This window comes from Megalobrama amblycephala, linkage group LG3, assembly GCF_018812025.1.
Source record: "Megalobrama amblycephala isolate DHTTF-2021 linkage group LG3, ASM1881202v1, whole genome shotgun sequence".
NCBI lineage: Eukaryota > Metazoa > Chordata > Actinopteri > Cypriniformes > Xenocyprididae > Megalobrama > Megalobrama amblycephala.
This window is the reverse complement of record NC_063046.1, coordinates 46,662,310-46,683,806: the sequence shown is the minus strand read 5'-3', so window position 1 is coordinate 46,683,806 and position 21,497 is coordinate 46,662,310. Positions and strand designations below refer to the sequence as shown.

General features: G+C 38.9%; 1 protein-coding gene across 1 annotated transcript; it reads left to right on the top strand.

Annotated features, from left to right (window-relative positions):
* Positions 1-15,907: 15,907 nt before the first annotated feature.
* lg3h4orf54 (linkage group 3 C4orf54 homolog) lies at positions 15,908-21,265 on the top strand. The gene has a single exon (XM_048185707.1). It carries the CDS (start codon positions 16,918-16,920, stop codon positions 21,244-21,246), a length of 4,329 nt encoding a protein of 1,442 aa, XP_048041664.1. The 5' UTR covers positions 15,908-16,917; the 3' UTR covers positions 21,247-21,265.
* Positions 21,266-21,497: the final 232 nt, after the last annotated feature.

Below are 21,497 nucleotides of genomic sequence, written 5' to 3'. Positions count from 1 at the left end.
GGCACTGTGATGGCACATGTGATCATAACAATGCAGCAGCTTCAACCAAAACCAAACAAACCTTCTAACCTGAATGCATTGCGTTTGTCAAACATCATTCAGTATGTGCAAAACTATATTATTTTGAACTCAACAATAGTAGAAATATCAACTGGCCAATCTTTAGACTAACCACAGGCTCTGCTTTCCACCAGAATGGTAACTCCCAAAACTCAGACACACCAGAAACCATTTAAATTCCAACATAACAGAAAATTAAACCTCTATATTAATCTTGAGCAAAAACACATAAAATAACACTTCATTTTAACATTTACTCTCCTTTAACAGTCAGAAGGAAAGCATGCCGGGAGCTAGATATCTGCTGTAAATCAGTCCGTATTAATATAGTTCTGCTTAATATTGATTCACATTTTTTTCTTTTAAGTACAATGAACTTCAAGTAATATTTGAGTAAACTGAACTTGTTTCATTTAGCACATTTGAGTGTTTTACACACTGTAGTACTGAACTATAACATGAGTAAAGGCACGTTCACACCAAGAACTATAACTATAAAGATAAAGATAACTTTGTGTCCACACCAGCGCACAATATTGTTCTTTTATTCTAAGCATGCAGCAGTTTTGTTGTCTGCCACTTTAAATGCTTGAGCTCTGAAACGAGGATGAATTCTGATTGGCTGTCAATGTATTTATTGTTCATAGCAAGAAAAAAATTCTTGCTTAAGTTCTGAAACTGAGAGCAGAGAGATGTCGTCTTCACCTCACAGGCAGTGGAAAAGAATAGGGACGGGACTCAGGCAGAAATTATGTTCATGGATGAGATAGTATGAAGCAGTTCCGGGCCGAGTGATGTTGGAGCTGAAAGAGCGATTGCTAATGAGAGACGTACATGACACACGCTTCGTGACCAGTGGAGCTGTTATTATGCTGCAGTCGCCGCTTAGGCTTCTTCCAGTCAAGTGTAAGGTAACACAGCGCTGTTTATCATATTAGATACATTTGAGTGTGTTGAAAATTATTTTATAATATTACTCTGTGCGTTCGCTCGGCAGCTGCTGTGAGACATTTGTTGCACACTGCAGTAAATTAATGCATGCAATTAATTTTAAAACGTATTGTATGATGGAGAAAATTCTGTATTACTGTTACTAAAAATAAAGCTATTTTATTAAATGTTAAATGTTAGCTACTTGACAAAATAGTGTTTTTCTTTGAGGCATGGTAAATCATGGTACTCTCGGAAAATCAAGAAAACTATATTTAAACAATAAGACTAAACATGTTGAGCTATATAAGAGTAATCTGTTTTCTGTCTATAAATGTAACCAAACAGTCTTTTAAAACATGTAATATATTAAAGCGTCTTTGGTGTTTCTATGGTTTCTTCAAAATAGAACCAGGAACAGAGGGTAACATGAATATGATGCCATTGACAGGCGATTTCCAGACACGTCCCGTATCTTTGGTTAAAATCGCGATTTTCTCATGATTTACAAATAGTTGAATACATTTGGGCCTAGTGTTTTTTGGATATTTTACTGCAAAAATCTTACATATTGTGCCTTTAAGTACATCCTTGTCCAAATGTGGTCGTTTTGCCAACTTTTTGAGGACCACAAGGATAAAACACAAATTCACATTTACATTTTGGGACTAGCACGCAAGGAAAACAACTTATTAAACATACTAAATAATGTCTTTTATGTGGTTTATGTGAGGGTCAGTGTGTGTGTGTGTGAATAATGTCTGAGAATCAGAGCTGAAGCATTCCTGCCATCACAGTGTGTTTTGATGACAGCTCACTGTATCTTTCCATCTCTCTGTAAGAACACCCACAGGTCTAGCGTGCCTAAACAGAACAGACACTCAGCAACGTCATATCTATTTTCGTTTTGAAGAAGATTATCGTCAATGTGCTTTTTAATGCTACAGATTTAACAGGCTAATGCTTAAGACAACAACAATATGACTGACACTGTAAAAGTGCTAGCTGTTTATGTAGGAGCTAAAAGTGCCTTCCAGGCATTTACATGACACCTGATTTATGCATTTGATCTAAAGGCTGAAAGATTAGACTGACACTTTTTGATTGATCATTATCCAGTTAACCCTTTAATGCTGTGAATTTGTTTTAAAGACCTCCAGATATTCATAAAGTGGACACCCTGTCTCACAGCTACTAAAAAGTTGTGAAATGTGACACTGAAAACTAGACCAGTCCGTTGACTTTACAATCGCAGACGCATTCAGTGGCAGAAAGCATTCGCTCTATATGGACACTCATAGAATAGAGTTTCTGTGCAAACAAAGTCTCGGTTGCAAGCCGGACTTAATATAGTTCTCCAGACAACCGCTGCATTCTGGCAGGAAGGCTAACGCGCCACGAGTCGACTGCTTAAAACTTGCATAGTTTTGAAGGGGTCCACTGACAGACGGGGAAATAGGGTGGGACAAATTTAAACTGAGTCGTTAGGGTGACTGCTGACCAGTCCTTATAAATCGAATAATTTTGCAGTCAACTGCAAATATTAGATGCCTTGGTTTCTATGGAAATTCAAAATACTGTTTGTTTGTTTATTGATTGAGTGTTTGCAAGTTATATTTCGCATAATAATAGGTAACAGGTTATTTTCCGATGGTCCACTACTAACTATAAATAAATTTGCAACTACATGTCAATTAGTAGTCATTAAAGTATTAGTAGACTGTCTCCTTAATATCTGCTAACACTTTATTTTAATGATCCCATAACAGACATTATTCTGACTAAAAGTAACTTTGCAAGTAACTACATGTCAATTTATTCTTCTAACCCCAACCCTAACATCTAACCCTAAGTCTACTAACAGTCTGCTACAGTCTACTAATACTTTAATGAGAGTTAGTTGACATGTAGTGGCAAAGTTACTTATAGTCATTAGAATGACTATTGAAATAAAGTGTAACCAAATAATATAATCTTTAAAAAAGTGTTATTTTACAATCCCTTCAAATTCAGCCAAACAGTTATTTAGGGGGCCATGGCAGTTTTATTACTCTTCTCATACACTCTGCATGGCCAAAAAAAAAAAAAAAAAAAAATGATTACTGTGTTTCTAGCATGTTATATGTTTGGAAACAGCTCTTTTACCCCTAATTGATGGAGTGTGTAGATTTTCATCTCTTAAACAACCATGTAGGAAGACACATCATGGCCATATTCCAGGATGACAATGTCAAGTTTCATCAGGCTCAAATTGTGAAAGAATGGTTCAGAGAGCATGAAGAATCATTTCACACATGAATTGGCACCTTAATTTCATTGAAAGTCTTTGGGATGTGCTGGTGTAGACTTTACAGTGTGCTCACCTCTTGCATTGTCAATACGAGATCTTGACCAAAAGTTGATGCACCTCTTGATGGAAATAACATCACAACATTTATTTACATCAAGAGGTGCATCAATTTTTGGTCAAGATCTTGTATTGACAATGCAAGACATAAAAATAATTAAATAATGCAGCATTATTTACCAAACATTCACATAATTTGCAATACACATTTACTGTAAAAAGCAAATATGGTTAGTTACGATTTTTCTAACTGATCTGATATTTTAACTCAGTTTATTCAGGCTAATTTAGTAATGTTAAATATATAAAATAATATAAAATAAATATCAGTAATTTAACTCAGTGTATTCAAGCTGATTTAGTGGTAATACTTTGCAATACAAACTATGAACAGCTGTATTTGTATTAACCAACTTTTAAAAATAACAAATACACTAACAAATATAGGCCCTATTGCTCATTGTTAGTTCATGTTAGTTAATACATTAATTCATGTTAACAAATGAACCTTATTGTCATAGTTGGGGGTAACGAGTTACAAAGTAACGGATTACAGTAACGATATTACTTTTTTGGGTAACGAAGTAAAGTAACACATTACACTAATAATATTGGTAACTACACTACTTTACTAGACTATAGGAACGCGCTTTCCTTCGTTACCCAAGCCGTGTTTGCCTGTGTGTAATGTTCTGTCTGTTTGGTGCTTGCATGCGTGTGCCTGTATGTGTGCCGTTGCCATAGAGATCGATTTGACGTAGCTGCTGGTGCGGGAAATGGAGATGGAGACGGAGACGGGGGTTTCGGCAGGCCCGGCGCCACGAGGGGGCAAAAAAGGGGGCATATTGCCCCCTCAGATCTGATTTGTGCCCCCTCAGTTTCAAATTTTCCCCTTTCACCCGATCGATTTTAACTTTTTTAACGTGTACGATAACACCGGTGTGATGAGAACGTTCAATACGCTAAATTCAAACCTGCTTTCCCGCTGCTGGCGCTGAGCCAGAGATTGACGTGCTCTTTTCATATTTTACAACTAAGTTTTCAACAACATGTTTATTTGAGGTTTCAAATATTTGAATGAGGACTGGGCTATATATAAAAAAGACATAGTTTGTTAAATGAAGATTCCATACACTCATATGGAAGCTGCGATAATCTTTTAAATTTTAATTTGACGAAATTGTTTATTCATATCAGATACAATGCGTATGAAACAAAGTTTACTCTCTTATCCCAGTTCACCAGCCACTTACGTTTATTTCGGGAAAAATTGATGAATTTATGTTATGTAAATCCGACAGATCCTCTGTTTTATCAACTAACATGATCATTATAAAGGTGTTTAAACAAAACACATTCACTTTCACATATATGACAATCGGAAAATATCATATAATTCATGATATAGCCTAGTTAAAAAGTTTGTGAATATTTTAAATAAAAAAGGAAAAACAAAATAAACGCGACACATGTAGCTTGGCTGCATGACGCGTCGCCAATGAATGTAAATAATGTTCTAAAAAAACAGGGTTTCCCAAACGGGGGTTCGCAAGGGAATTGCAAGTTGATGACAAGCAATTAATTAAATTATAATTAAATCATTACAAATCAAACAAATTGACTAAATAATATTAAAATAAAAAAATCTAAATTTGGCAACAAAACTTAATATTTTATTTCTTTATTTTGCATGTGACCAAGTTACAGAACTGAACGCGTCTGCTCAATTCAAAGTGGGCTGAACGAGAGTCGCACCTAACTTTGCCCATTTCGCCTCACCTTTGACTAAGCGCCTATTTAAGCGAGTTTGTCATTGATTGTATTGTTTTGTTGTTGGGTTTTTTATTAGAATAATAATAAACTCATCATTAATGAACCCATCATTAAAATGCATTCACGGGCGTTCATAACCGTACGTGCGTGTCCTGGCGCTGTGCTGTTATGAATGCCCGTGCGACCGTGAGCATTATACTTTCACTTTTGAATTAGCGATTCAAAGCCTGTGTTTTGAAACTTGCGTGTTGACACCATTTTAAAATGACCCCACCATAGCCTTCTTTATTTCTGTTGTTTACGGTGAGGCATATTTCTTTGTGCAGACGGGGTTATTGTTCTTTCATATGGTTCAATTTATACAATAAACTCTATGCAGAAAGGTTAAGTGATGATAGAGCCATGATGTTTGTCCATGTATCTACACGGTAAATTAAGAAAAAGTAAAGTAATAAGTAGTGAAGTTACTTTTCAAATGCAGTAACTAGTAAAGTAATCTCATTACAATTTACAGAAGTAACTAGTAACTAGTAACTAATTACATTTTTTAAGTAACTACCCCAACACTGCTTATTGTAAAGTGTTACTCAAGCTGTGTCCCAATTCAGGGGCCGCGCACTTCGAAGTGCATGAAAGGGGTGGGGTTTTGTAGTGGAGGGTTGCCAGGTCTGCGTAATCACAGCACAAGTGTAAAAGTATCCCAATCCCAGACTTAGCAACAATGAACCGAGTGTCGTTACATGGCTAGCGGCTGACAGGCAGCTGACAGTTGACGTTTATGTGTGCATTTTAAAGTTTTATGACTTTCTATTGGGTTTTGACATGCTGCACTGCCGGCGACGACAGGACACTGGACCAAAATTTGTATGGTTAAACTATGTATTGTTAGTTTTATATCGTTAGCAACCAGTTAACCTTGTTTGTTTTTTATGTTAAATTGTTAAATTTATGTTAGCTGTGAAAATATATACATTCATATTTATACATTTACTCTGTATTTAAGTCTGAATTTAAAGTAGGCCTACAGTACTTTAGGATTTTATTCAACTGCACTCCATCTCAGTTGTTGTTTATGATGTTAAACCTAAGTTCTGTTGTAAACAGTTGTAAAGGTACTTTATGTATAGGACGATGTATTTTAATGTAAAAATATTTAATTTACATGATGAAAAAATGATTGTATATGTTGTATATGTATAATGTTTCATGTAAAATTATAAGTTGCATGAAATAAACAATGAACAGAACAATTCTTTTATTTACAGACGTGAACATGCGTAAAAAAAAAATTATCGAACAGAAATTATAGTAATTAGAAATTACTCTGGCTCATTTACAAATAAATTACTTTACAAATATAATGTATACAACTTATGCATTTCATTTTTAACTTACATCACAAAAATAAGCTGTACAGAAATTAGGCTGTTTCATTGACAAAGTGACATTTAAATAATATTGATATCAACACATTTTAATGTGCCCATTTTATGCACTGTATTCTGTTCTTGAGAAAAGTGGGGGAAAGCAGCCTTTGAAGTGCGATTCACCGCGACGCGAGGAGGGATGACGTAATTCGAGAGCGACTTAAAGTGCACCCTCTCCGTTTCCCAGTGGAATGAAGCGCCGATTTCAGAACACTTCGCGTTCTACACTATCCCACAATTCATTGCGCGCCAGTGACGACAGGAGTTCTGTGTGAATTCACATGAATGTAAGCAATGCCCCGATTTCACCAATATCTAAATCAAACTGTAACATCTGGTTTTCATGCTAAACCAGGCTGAAGCTCAAATTATTTGAAAGTATTTATTTGAATTAATATTTTAAGACCTGAAGGCTTTTTTAGAGTTTTTTTTTTCTCTCTGAGCGACACACACAAAAGTAAAGACTCATAACTCCAAAACACTAGCAAGGAGAGTCAAAAGGTAGGTATCATTTGATAGAAAACATTTTAAATTTTAAGAAAATATAAATTACATTACATTTGGACATTTTCTTGCTGAGAAACAGCTGATAAAAGACAAAAATATATATACTTTTTAAAAAAAATAATTTTTCTTTTTTTTTATTTGACATGGAATAACTCAGGAACACAATAAGATCGCTAAAAAAATCTTTTTTGGTGATTCTCTTCTATATGTGAGCTGCATCTGGTTCAAATTTCGTGGTGATAGCATAAAGAATGTATGTATTATGCAATATATTATGTTGATTTTGGATTCATATTAATCTTGAGAATCTGCTTTAAATATTGATGTGCCATTTTTATGATCTGTGCATTTTTCATGAAGTTATGAGCACGTGAAATATACATACCTGTATTCAGTTAGCGGCTGTGCTATTTTTGTTGTAAACGCATATTACTCAGACTCATTAGAGGGTGAAAACAACGCAACAGAAACATGTTGGAGGCTTGATATGAAAGTTTAAAGTCTTTGGTTTTGTTTGCAAAAAGAATGTTTGTGCTACCTATATGGATTCAATTTTTATTGGCTTTTAAAGAGAGACACGCAAATGGGAGTTTTATTTTATAAGGCGCGCTAGTCTGACAGGAGGATGGCTGGACCGATCGCGTGCCTGTCAGTCGAAACGGGGCTTCCCATTGTTAAAAATCAGCGTTTAGGTCAGCGTGTTTACATTTCTAAGCTGTTTGATTGGTTCTATACAACGTGTAACACCATATTTGTAGAGCAGAGAGAATGACGTTTCAGGGGATTCCGGGAAATGCTCATAAGTGACGAGAGGAGTTGAGAAGTTCATTTCCAGCGAATTTAGTAAAACCATGTCAAATTTAATAGCCATTTAAATACCTTTACTCAATTATCTGGACTACGAAACTTTGGGAGATTATTTTTGAAAGTCTGTTCTTTGAAATTAGAATCTTAAAATAAAACGTTGCGACTTCCGACTCATTTCGCCAGAGCGGGTCACATACAGTGGACTTCAATGGGCACCAAACAGTTGAAGGTCAAAATTAGTTTCACTGCAGCTTCAAATTGTTCAACACAATCCCAGACGAGGAATAATGGTCTTATCTAGTGAAACCATCACTCATTTTCTGAAAAAAAAATTATATAAGTTTTAACCAGAAATGCTCATCTTGAACTAGCTCTCTTCTTCTTCTCCTCTATTAGAATTCCAGCAGTGTAGATGCTGCTAAGTGTATTACTGCCCTCCACAGGTCAAAGTTTGAACTAATTTTTATATGCAATATGCTAGTTCAATAGTATATAACAATTAGTTCAAACTTTGACCTGTGGAGGGCAGTAATACACTTAGCAGCATCTACACTGCTGGAATTCTAATAGAGGAGAAGAAGAGAGCTAGTTCAAGATGAGCATTTCTGGTTAAAACATACATAATTTTCAATTTTTTCAGAAAATGAGCGATGGAAGACCCTTATTTCTCATCTGGGATCGTGTTGAACAATTTGAAGCTGCAGTGAAACTAATTTTGACCTTCAACTGTTTGGTGCCCATTCAAGTCTACTATAAGGAGAAAAATCCTGGAATGTTTTCATCAAAAACTTTAATTTCTTTTTGACTGAAGAAAGAAAGACATGGACATCTTGGATGACATGGGGGTGAGTAAATTATCAGGAAAAGTTTATTTAAAAGTGGACTAATCCTTTAATGCACACTAAACCCACACTACATTGAATACAGCGTCGGAGCGGTATTTGAGGCTAAGCGTATCCCATCATGCATTATGTTTGGAACCTTACATGCCCCGAAATCGTGAGATGTAAAGGAAATACGACTGCAAGTTAAATGAATTATATAATACATATAATTTGGTAGTAAAATATAAAGTGTTTTTTTTTTTTTTTAGCATTTTATTGATGCAAAGATGAGTGGGATATGTGTATTTTGTACATCATTTGCAACTGCTTTTTATTCACTAAGCAGGATCGGAGAAGAAAAATAGTGCATCCACCATTGCAACATAGTTCATAAGATACACCAAGAGAACAAGAAACAAAAACGTTGGAGAAGGCATGCTTCTGAGTAAACATGCTGCCCTTGTCCTTAAAGGGATAGTCCACCCAAAAATTTAAATTCTGTCATCATTATTTTTACTCACTCTCATATTGTTCCAAAACTGTATTAATTTCTTTCTTCTGCTGAACACAAAATAAAATGAGATATTTTGAAGAATGTGGGTATAACCAAACAGTTGGTGGCTTTTTCAAAATATCTTATTTTATTTTGTGTTCAAAAGAAGAAAGAAACTCGTACAGGTTTGGAACAATATGAGAGTGAGTAAATGATGACAGAATTTTCATTTTTGGGTGAACTATCCCTTTAATGTTAATAATAAATTTATTATTGTTATCTTCAGTTCTTACAGGTCCATCTAAACTGTTCATTTTATGTAATTATTTAAAGGGTTAGTTCACCCAAAAATGAAAATTCTGTCATTTATTTCTCACCCTCATGTTGTTCCACACCCGTAAGACCTTCATTAATCTTCAGAACACAAATTAAGATATTTTAGTTTAAATCCAATGGCTCCGTGAGGCCTCCATAGGGAGCAATGACATTTCCTCTCTCAAGATCCATTAAAGTAGCCTGGTAATACCAGACTCTGCTACTTCACTTTGCTTCGTAGACAGAGTCTGGAATGGCATAATAGAGAAGTGTTTTCTCTCTCGCTAGGGGGCGCTTGTCTGAAGTTTAAAATCATTGGTTACCCGTAAGCCAATCAGATACGTTTAGTTATGACGTATGTTATGGGCCTGTACAGCCGCATCGAAGCACAGACATCATGCATCGAACTCAAATCTATGATTGAACTTCCACTGTAAACCTGTTGTAAACACATGATGATGCGAGCGAAATACCGGAGTGAACATGGCTGTAAACGACTTTTGCAGATTATGCGAAGTTAATGCATCCCGAAGTTTGCATCCCGTGTCTCGTTTCCCATTTCCGCGGTCGTTTCGGTTTTCGATTTCTCTAACCTACAATGTAAAACTCGGCGCTTAGCATTACGTCACGGCTCTCAGCCTGCCCTCTGTTCGTTGATTGGCCCGGCTGTTTCCAGACCGGTGGCAAACACAAAGCTCTGACGCTGTATCAGACTGAGTACAGAAGCGAAATGAAATTGAGCGGAAGTAGGAAGTCTGACGTAGTCAGGCTACCATTAAAGGCAGAGTAGGTAAAAAAATTTATAAAAAACTTTTTTTCAAAATTAGTTTAAACTTTATTTATATATCAATACATAATTAAAATGTAAGTACTCTGAAAAAGAAAGTATAAAAATCGAGTGTCTGTAGACCTCTCACGACTGTTTTAAAGACAGCTCATTATTTCCATTCACTCCACCCCCTCCCTTCTGGGCTCCTTCCAGAGCCACGCCCCCAAAACGCATGAACGCGCGACTCCGACCACTGAGCTGGAAGACGCATTATTTACCTGAGACGAGCGGAGAGGAAGGAGCACAGTGCATGTAGTGACATCATGTCAGAATCACATGTAATAAAAATAACTTTATAATTATGAAGATAAACAAACAAGATTTTAGTACTCACTATCAAGCTAGCATATTGATATTGGTAAAGTTTAAAATATATATTTTTTGATTCGCTAACGAGCTAGTTATCTATAAGCTAAAAACAGGTTGCATGATACACGTTTTTCCATTACCATCATTTACACTGTGATGAAGATGAATTTCGTCTAAGATTCATAACATATACGTTATTCTACAGATAAACAGAGTAACATACACTCAAATATCAACTCACAACTGCATTGCAGACACAAAATAATAACACACACATACAACAAAGTGTGTACGACACACAGATACAAGATAAAGACATCAGTAAACATAGGTAGAGAATATAAAAACAAAACAAAGGCAAAAAAAAACGTGCAGGTAAACTTACAGGTGAACATGGTAAAAGAGTTAGACAGAGGGTAAATATAGTTCTAAGAAAAGTTCCTAGATGCGGAGTAACGTTAGGCCTACTATCTGTTAAACATGTATTTAGTTATCTAAAGCAAAATTATGCACAATTCAACACTATAGCTATCATCTTGAGCTAGGCCTATAGATTATTTATCGTCTCTACTACTGCTCGCTAAGTAATGTTATGTTAGCTATATTACGCAGCGACGTGTGCTAATGACACATGCTTCATGAAAAAATAAACAAAAAAATATGTATGATCAAAATACAAAAAGAAAGATTTACCTGTCCAGCAGAAATAAAGCCATCAAGGAGTCACTTTTCAGCCCCTTGAGTTCCCTCAGTTCTCGCCATCGCTGGAGAGCCACGCCGATATTAACTCGCGTTTTATTTCTTTGTTTATCCAAAGACTTTTTGTTCAATCTTTCGATGATATTATGCACTGTAGATGATGATAATTTCAAACTCTTTGCAATTTTTCTCTGAGAAACTCCTTTCTGATATTGCTCCACTATTTTTTGCCGCAGCATTGGGGGAATTGGTGATCCTCTGCCCATCTTGACTTCTGAGAGACACTGCCACTCTGAAAGGCTCTTTTTATACCCAATCATGTTGCCAATTGACCTAATAAGTTGCAAATTGGTCCTCCAGCTGTTCCTTATGTGTACATTTAACTTTTCCGGCCTCTTATTGCTACCTGTCCCAACTTTTTTGGAATGTGTAGCTCTCATGAAATCCAAAATGAGCCAATATTTGGCATGACATTTCAAAATGTCTCACTTTCAACATTTGATATGTTATCTATATTCTATTGTGAATAAAATATAAGTTTATGAGATTTGTAAATTATTGCATTCCTTTTTTATTCACAATTTGTACAGTGTCCCAACTTTTTTGGAATCGGGTTTGTATGTTTTTAGTACATTAATGGATCTTGAGAGAGGAAGTGTCATTGCTTCCTATGGAGGCCTCACTGAGTCAAAATATCTTATTTGTGTTCTGAAGATTAACGAAGGTCTTACGGGTGTGGAGCGGCATGAAGGGAGTAATAAATGACAGAATTTTCATTTTTGGGTAAACTAACCCTTTAAGTATTTATTTAACATTGTCCATTCTATACATTTACATTTATTTTTTATATAAAAAGATACTGTTTATCATAAGTTATTTTAACCGAGGGGCCCCCAAATGAAATTCTGCTTAGGGCCCCATCAAAGCTAGGGCCAGCCCTGGTGTTACTGATTTAGTAATGTTAAATATATAAAATATAATATATCATTCATCTAAACTCCATGCATTTAAGCTGTTTTAGTAATGTTAAATAAATAAAATATTATAATATAAATTATTCATTTATTCAATGTATTCAGGTTGATTAATGTTATATATATATATATAAAATATTACAATATAAATATCATTTAACTAAATGTATTCAAGCCAATTTTGTAATGTAATATATATAAAAAATATAATATATCATTAATTTAACTCAGTGTATTCAGGTCAGTTGAGTAATGTTAAATATATAAAATATTATAATATAAATATCATTAATATAACTAGTCAGGTTCATTTAGTATGGTAAATAAAATGTAATTTTATGAAAGTCATGCTGAATTTGTTTATATGAATGAATGAGTAAAGCTGACTTAGGTTAATGCATATGTTACCACTTGAAGTACATTTTTAAGTTACCTGCATGACCAAACATTTTTACAGTATACATTTGTGAAGATTCTAACAAGGGCTGTAAGAAAGGCCAATGATAATTCATGGCAGTTGCATTGACCAAGTTCATCTGGCCGACGAAAGCCTTGACTCACCTTAAACACTAATTCTCACTATCATTGACATCAATTTACAGGACAAGCTGGAAAGCCCCTGCTCTGACCAAGACTTCGGGTGAATGATGAATGACTTTGTGCAGATGGTCAAACACTCAGGATGAGTTTCAGAGTTATCAGTGAGATACTGTATCTAAGATCACGGGGTGCTGAACTCTGCTCACTCCACCTGATAAACCCTTACCACTGCTGCTGTGAACCGAGTGACTGGATGGTGTACACAAGATCACCATCAAGGGGTGACAGTTTTAAAAGAAATCCTTAATCTTGACCTAATGGTTAGAGAGTCAGACTTGTAACCCGAAGGTTGCAGGTTCGACAGGCAAATGTAGGTGGTGGGGTGAATGAACAGGAGTGAGGAGCAAGGCACCTAACCCCCAATTGCTCCCCAGGTGCCGCAGTGAATGGCTGCACTGCTTCAGGTGTGTGTGTGTGTTCACTACTCACACCTCCTAATGTGTGTGCACTAACGTGGATGGGGTAAAGGCAGAGAACCAATTCGGAGTATTGGTTACCATACTTGGCCTTCAAATGTCACTTCATTTCACTTCACTTATATCGTATGTTTACAGAACACTGGAAAGGAGTGTCCAGACCGATCATAAAGAAGCTCTCTGACTACTTTTGATTAAGACACAGCAATCCAATCATGAGAACTTACAGTGCACTTATAATAATCAAGAAAAATTGCCTGCGGATATAAGCTGTATTCTGGTGTATCTAACTAATCAGCTTTAAACTGTGTGAACTGCCATTTGATGATTAATAGATGACATGATTTAACACCTGGTGGATTAATATGGCCACTGAATGTAACTGTATCTGAACACACTTGAGCAGACAGGAGCCATTTAAATAGCGCACTAAAATTACCCTGTTTGTGGCAGCCTGGTGTACACATGTGTGCATATATGTGTGTGTGTGTGTGTGTGTGTGTGTGTGTGTGTGCATGCATTTATTCTCATGTAATAAAAAAACACAACATTGAAAACGGTAGATAGAATGTGTAACATATATAATATCAGTAACTCAAATATTCCTTCATAACATCATACTAAATAAAATATCACATCTTGGCGGCTGGTGTTGAACTGGTAATGAAGGGTCTTTAGTACTTTAAACTAGGTCAGATCTCAGACTCACACTGTCTTTATGGTGGTCTTCTCATTCAGCCTACAGTTGCTGAAGGAATGCAACATGATATATCAGTCTAAAACATTTGCCAGTCTTTACAGTCCTGCAGGCCTTGTTCTACTGCATGTACTGCATAAACAGCAAAAAAATCCTTACAACAGTAATATAAGTTTGGAAAAGGTTTATATTAAGTATTATTTGTTTTGATGTGCAGCTTTTAGGGTTACAGTACCAAATATTTAAAAAAATAAAAAATACAGTACTGTGCAAAAGTCTTAGTATTGTCACACACACACACACACAAAATGGTTTTAAGCCAGTTATTTATATCTTTTGCTGTAGTGTGTCAGTTGAAAATATCTGTTTACATTTTCCTTTTGCCATTATTTTCAAGATGCTTGAAGAAACCTACCTGCAAAGCTACAGTACTATGAAAAGTACTTGTGCAAAAATACTGTAATATGAGGATGCTTTCAAAAATAATTTCATAAATAGATTTTATTTATCAAATAACTTATAATAAAACAGACCTATAATGCCCCTTTTACAAGATGTAATATAAGTCTCCGGTGTCCCCAGAATGTGTCTGTGAAGTTTCAGCTCAAAATACCCCACAGATCATTTATTATAGCTTGTCAAATTTGCCCCTATTTAGGTGTGAGCAAAAATACACCGTTTTTGTGTGTGTCCCTTTAAATGCAAATGAGCTGCTGCTCCCGGCCACCTTTCCAGAAGAGGGCGGAGCTTTAACAGCTAAGTTGCTCAACAACAACAAAGCTGGAGAATCTCACACAGCCAAAATGAAGATTGTCAGTAGCGGTGTTCAGCCTTACATTGTTCAAGAGACTCAGAAAGAAGTTACAACATTTAGAATGCATCTGGACATTTCTGAATGGTTAGTGGATAAATGTATGTAGTTTCTGTGGAGTTGATTCAACTCATCGACTAGCATATGCCGTCATGTTAATTATTTGTGAAAATCCAGCGTTGAATTGACCCTCGTTTGTGAAGCAGTCCGGCGTAAAATAATAGCATGGTGACAACACTCGACTACAAAAACTCTTCCTCTTCTCAAAAGCAGCCCAACATGGCCTCACTCACTTTCGGGGGACGGGGTTTATGTAAATTTTTGGGTTGGACCCAACCAGATGTTTTTTGTAGTCCTTAAAAAGCTATTTCTGTAAAAGAAAATATCTCCCTTTCCCATTGAACTTTGAGCATTGTAACTTTGCAGATGCTGTTTATGCTCAAACAGCAACATTATACACTAACTAAAGTTTTAAAAAAAAGTTAAATCATAATCAAGGACCCCTTGAACTAAATCAAATCAATATTTAGTATGACCACCCTTTGCGTTTAAAACAGCTTTTGTCCTTTTTTTTTTGAAATACGATGGCTCCATAGCCGCACTGACATTTCCTCTCTCAAGATCCATTAATGTACTAAAAACATATTTAAATCGGTTCATGTGAGTACAGTGGTTCAACATTAATATTATAAAGTGAAGAGAATATTTTTGGTGCACCAAAAAAAACAAAATAAAAACAAAATAACGACTTATTTAGTGATTACCGATTTCAAAACACTGCCGCGTGTCAAATTGCCAACGGCTGAAATCACGTGACTTTGGCGCTCCGAACAGCAGATTCGATACTCATTATGCTCCGAATCTTCCTGAAGCAGTGTTTTGAAATCGGCCATCACTAAATAAGTTTTTTTTTTTTTTTTTTGGCACTCTAAAAATATTCTTGTCGCTTTATAATATTAATATTGAACCACTGTACTGACATGAACATATTTAAATATGTTTTTAGTACCTTTATGCATCTTAAGAGAAGAAGTGTCATTGCTGGCTATGGAGGCCTCACGGAGCCATCGGATATCAACTAAAATATCTTCCGAAGATTAACAAAGGTCTTACAGGTGTGGAACGGCATAAGGGTGAGTAATAAATGACAGAATTTTCATTTTTGGGCGAACTAACCCTTTAAGAACTAGAGTGCATGAACAAATGACGTATTACCGGAGCTGTCCACCGCTGTGGTGCTGACCTTGCTCCAAAAAGTGTGTTTTAAGCATAAAAATTAGACTTTTCAGAGAATAATGGTGGAACAATTTAACTGTTTTATAAGAAGTTATAGGCGACTGTAACTAAACTTTATCTAGCCTATACATAAACTACGCAACACTTCATCAGTTCTTCCACTATTTATTTAGGCAGCGCACTATATATTCAACTGCATTCATCACTGCTTCATCACTGACTGTGAATCCTTCTCATATTCGTCATGATGTAACTTCATCATGAGCGTCAACCTTTCCATCACATGACTGAGAGTGATTATATGGCAGTGACATATTTCTTTTGTTGGGTTAAGGCAGTGACACGTCAAAAGCGCGCATTGTCGAGCGAGAAGCTTAAAGAGGATTCATTTTTAGCGCAAATGTTGTGTCGGGGGAGTCAGCCTTGTCTGCAGTATGTAACAAAACACGCTGAACATAACATCCTCGTTCTAAAATAGCCGTTTTCGCATTTCGTCATCTGCTCTAAATTTGCAGTCAGCTGCATTTTAAGTGATAGCGCGCGACACAACAGGCTGTGTCATGAAAGTAGGGCTCTGTTTGTCGCCTCCCATCGCATTTTTACGGGAATATTCATGACATATTTTAGGAGAAAGTACAGTAGGCCGAGAGTAGTGGCGTTTCCCTCACTGAAAAGAGGTCGCGTGAACGTCTGGCGCGCGTGTGAAATGACGTTCTCGAGTGCCGCTCTCACAACTGTGGGTGAGAAAGGCAGCGCAGAGCCACAGCTCCACTAGGATTGGACAACGGGCAGTGCAGTGGGGGATTCCTGGGGACTGGTGTCTCTCCTAAAAGACAACTACGGCTTCATCACCAACAAAGCCAATGGCAGCATCGGAGAAAGCGCTTATTTACCGCCAAGACACCGATTCGTTTAAAAACTTGCTTTCCAAACGGGACATGCGCCTGATAGAAGCACAAGAGGAGTCAAACTATGTGGATCTGAACGACCTGCTGGAACTGAAATTGGATGATACAAAAACAGTGAAAGTATCATTTACTGGAGACTCGAGTCAACTGGCAATTATTAAAAGTATTAGTAGCATGAGCGATTCAGAAGGAGAGCATAAACCTTCCACTGAAGAAATAAACGAATCTACTGAAAATAAATGCGCGGAAAAGTCGAGCTCTTTTGAAACAGCAACTTCGGAAATACCTCAAGCCGATAAAACGGACTGTACCGAGAAGAAAAGCCCCAAATCCCCAAATTTGGAGACACAGAGCCTTGATAACAACGAACAATACAATGAAGTTTATCTGAGCAGCAAAAGTGAATCGGACGATGAGGTGACTCTGGTGCTTTCGGATCACGACTCGCCCGAGGACCGCGAAGATGAGTCCCACTATATCACAACCCACGAAATCCAGCTTTTGGAGTTGGACCATGATGTGGATTACGACTTTGAGACCGGATCGAGCTGGGATCTCGAGGACGATCTCCAGGTCTACTCGTTTGTCGATTACGCCTCTTTTGACAGTGATGAAACGATGGGGGCGAAAGATGCCAGTATGAAAAGCAACCAGGCTAATACGAGCGGAGCAGTGGTCAGCAGTAAGCCTGAAAGCAATCTCTGTGACACGGACAAATGTGCCAGCTCAGATGAGGGCCTGTCAAAAAAGCAAAATACAACCGGGCAGATTCACCTGTCAATCAAAGCCACTTCCCGCGCGGTGAATGAGTCAAATAACACCCAAGATCACGAAAAAGACACAAGTCGCTATGTTTTGAGAGGAGTGGATGCAAAGGGAGACAAAGTGTGTGATAACGCAAAGTGCTTCATAGCTGTGCCAGGGCGCTTGCACTTCGGCAGCAAACGAGTGAATGAGTATTCCAGCGGTGCGTCCAGCGCGGTGAGCGAGCTGGATGACGCCGATAAGGAAGTGCGTAATCTCACTGCCAGGGCTTTCAAAAGTTTGGCGTATCCATATTTCGATGCCATCAACTTTAGCACTTCTAGTGAGTCTTCAGCTTCGGAGCATGGGCTTGGAATCAACAGGTGGTCGACGTTTGTTGACCTAAAGTATGGCAAGGGGCGAGATAAAAACTTAGTAGCGCATAAAGGCTCCACACCCAATTTCCATTTCGCCAAAAAGAGGGACGGTAAGGGGATAACAGGCTTGACGTTGACCAGCATGCGAGCGCCCCCCGTTGAGATATTCGCTCTGAACGGCAATTTAGTCGGCCACAAAAACGCATCGTCCACCACAAAAAAGATTGAGCTCATGGGGAAGTTCTCACAGGGCCAAAGTGGCCTCATAAGACTGACCGAAACGCTCAATTTTCGATGCAATGTCAAATCCGGGCAGCCTGTAAACGAAAGCGCTGAAGGATCACGTTCCACAGATGAAGTTACACACACCTTGCCAAGCGCTCAAGGGAGTGAGGCCAGCAAGCGACCCTGCAATGCAGGTGAAACCATGGAGGACACACACAAGAAAGCCATATTCGCTTCGAGTCTCCTCAAAAATGTCATTTCTAAGAAAATGCAGTTTGAGCAAGAGCGCAAAATGGAGAGGGGTGAGATATGCGAGGCGCACCACGCGCCCTCTCCGTGCTTCGCGACGCAAGAAGCACAGAGAGAGAAAGCGGCCAAGAAAAATTCCAAAGGGCTGCAAAGGCAAAGCTCGAAATTCTCAGAAGCCGACTCCGACTTCACTATCGTCTGCGTGGACGATCTGGGCGACATAGTAGACGGTAATTCAAGCGATTCCAAAGAGGACGTGCGCAAAGAAGAGACTTTGACGAGTGCATCAGAAACTAATTTGGAGTCGGCGAATGATACTAAAAAAGGAGCATTCGAAGCATCCAAAAGCACGCTGCTTCGAAGCCAAAATAGCGCGTTCAGATCGTGGAGGGACGGCGAGCTAGAGTTTCAAAAGGAACATAAAAACGATAAAACTCCTGAGGGGAAGCCGCTGCGCGAGTGTCCGGAGGAAACCAACGATTCAGCGAGCGGCAAGCACACTAAAATGTCACATTTATTTGTGCCAAGCATACAGCTTCCGTCCTCGGAGAAGGACCTCAGGAAACCCCTGCCGACTGTGAATTATTCCACGCGCGATCAAGGAGAAAGCGGAGCTTTAAAGTGGCGCTCGAACACACTTTATGTGTCAGACGCCACGCGCAGCGCTGTGACATCGAAGTCCCCCGAAATCAAAATAAGCCTGCGGAGTGTACGGGACAACAAAAGCGACCCGTTCAATATCGCGAAGCTGCTGACTCCCAATTTAGGCTGCAAGACAGCTGAGGACACCAGATGCCAAGCGCTCGCCGCGGCTTTCAAGGGTGAGTCCTCTGACAAAGTGCCTCACTTTATAGTCAGAGACATTAGAGATAGTAAGGGCAAGCTACAGACCCCCATTCACCAGGTTAGAGACGTGCGTAAATTGGTTAAGAGCTCGTATCACTTTGTGTCTTTAGATAACAACGACAACAAATCTAGTGATGGTGAGCAGAAGACATTAAAGCAGAGTCCTTATCTGAACTCAGCCTCTCTTTCACCCATAGTGATTAAATGCCAGTCTGTGAATACAAATAGCAATGTGAAGCAATCCGGAAATTTAATAGACACCCCCAAGAGGCGATTTCCAGAGGATATAGTTGAGACTGACAGGTCCTCTCCTCAGGTTGCCATAGCTAACAGGCTGCCAAAGCAAGAGGTTCCAACTGGATTAAGAATCGAGACGAGCACAAAAAAACAAGATAAAACAAGCGACGCCAGCGAGAAAAAAACTGAACCCAAGATGGCCAACCAAGCCGCTTTGGAAAAATTGCAAGCCGCTGTCAAAACAATGGAGCAACTGTATGTTTTTGACAAGAATGAGTGGAAGAGAAAAACAGAACCGCGGCCTATAACAGACAGCCACGTGCTCTCGCTCATCTCCAGCGAGAAGCACACTGTGGAGGAACAGGAAAGCAGTGCTCCTGCGGATAGTTTGCTGAGACGAGATTCAAACTCAAACCTGATGGAGACGCCCCCTAAAAAAGACGACAAGTCATCAGCCACTCCGATTACGCGGGAAGTGCGAAACGGCCCTAAAGCGCTCATGCAGCTCACAGGAACACCATGCAAGAATATAACCAAGAAGCCAGTAGCCACAAAGACACCGCAAACGCATGCTGCATCACCGGCACCTCTGAGCACGAAGGCCGTGACACCCAAATCTCCGAAACTACCCATTTCCTTCAAGATATCTCAGCCAAAGTGTGTGCTAGAAGAGCGGGAGAGGCCAAACGGCAGTGAGACTGAGTTTGCCCCTCTGCAGTTCACTTCCACAGCAGATTCGGAGAACTACCTAACCATACCCGTGAAGCCTCACGCCACATCCGCCAAAAAGCCGACCGCAGCCGGACTGGGCAAAACGGCTGTTTATACAGTCCCACCTGGAGGAGGTAAAACCCAAACGGCCAGTCCGCCTTCTTACCTGGCTCGCAGTGACATCAGAAGCCATCCGTCACCAAAACGTTCATCGTTTGTCATGGAGACACGGTCCCCGGATACCCCTACCGCCACTATTTACCACACACCCCTGCCTGTCACAATGCAAGCTGCTCAGCCTCAAGTCATTTGCTTCTCCCCTTCAGTTCAACCCTCCCCCATCCCGACAGAACACTTCCAGACAACTCAAAGGAAGATGCTGCTGGATCCCACCACAGGAAGCTACTACTTGGTGGACACTCCGGTGCAGCCAGCCACCAGGCGTCTGTTCGACCCAGAAACCGGGCAGTATGTGGACGTCCCCATGCCGCAACAGCCTCCCATGACCCCCGTCCCACTTCCAATATCCCCTCTCGCCCTTGGCCCGGGAGCTTATGGCCACACCTACATGTTTTACCCGGGATACATGCCAACCACGATGATCCCCACACGCACTATTCAGTCCCAGCTCTCTATGCAGTCAGAAGCAGATGATGGGGAGAAATCCCATTCGCACATGGGACAGCAGGAGGATGGGGCTTATATGGAGAGCCCTTACTATATGCCATCTGGGAAGTCATCGCAAACAACCTCTGTGGCTCAACATGTTACCACCAGCAGGCTGGCCAATAGCAAGCAGCCTGTCATCAGCATCACCTCCCAGCAAGGGCCAAGGATCATCGCTCCCCCCTCCTTCGACGGCACCACCATGAGCTTTGTGGTGGAGCATAGGTAAAGTCCCGCCCACCTGCAGCGTAAGTGCAAATTCTTTATTTCTTCATCATATTTGCATGCATTGAATGTTTTTCATAATGTTAAGGGCTTTTAAAAATGATTGACTATATTTGAACTAAACAAAATAATGTTTTTAAAGGATTAGTTCACTTTAAAATGAAAATTACCCCATGATTTACTCACCCTCAAGCCATCCTAGGTGTATATGACTTTCTTCTTTCAGACTAATACAATCGGAGTTATATTAATAAT

What these genes read in the sequence shown, in the direction of transcription:
- lg3h4orf54 (XM_048185707.1), top strand. Translation starts at nt 16,918, where the DNA reads ATGGCAGCATCGGAGAAAGCGCTTATTTACCGCCAAGACACCGATTCG.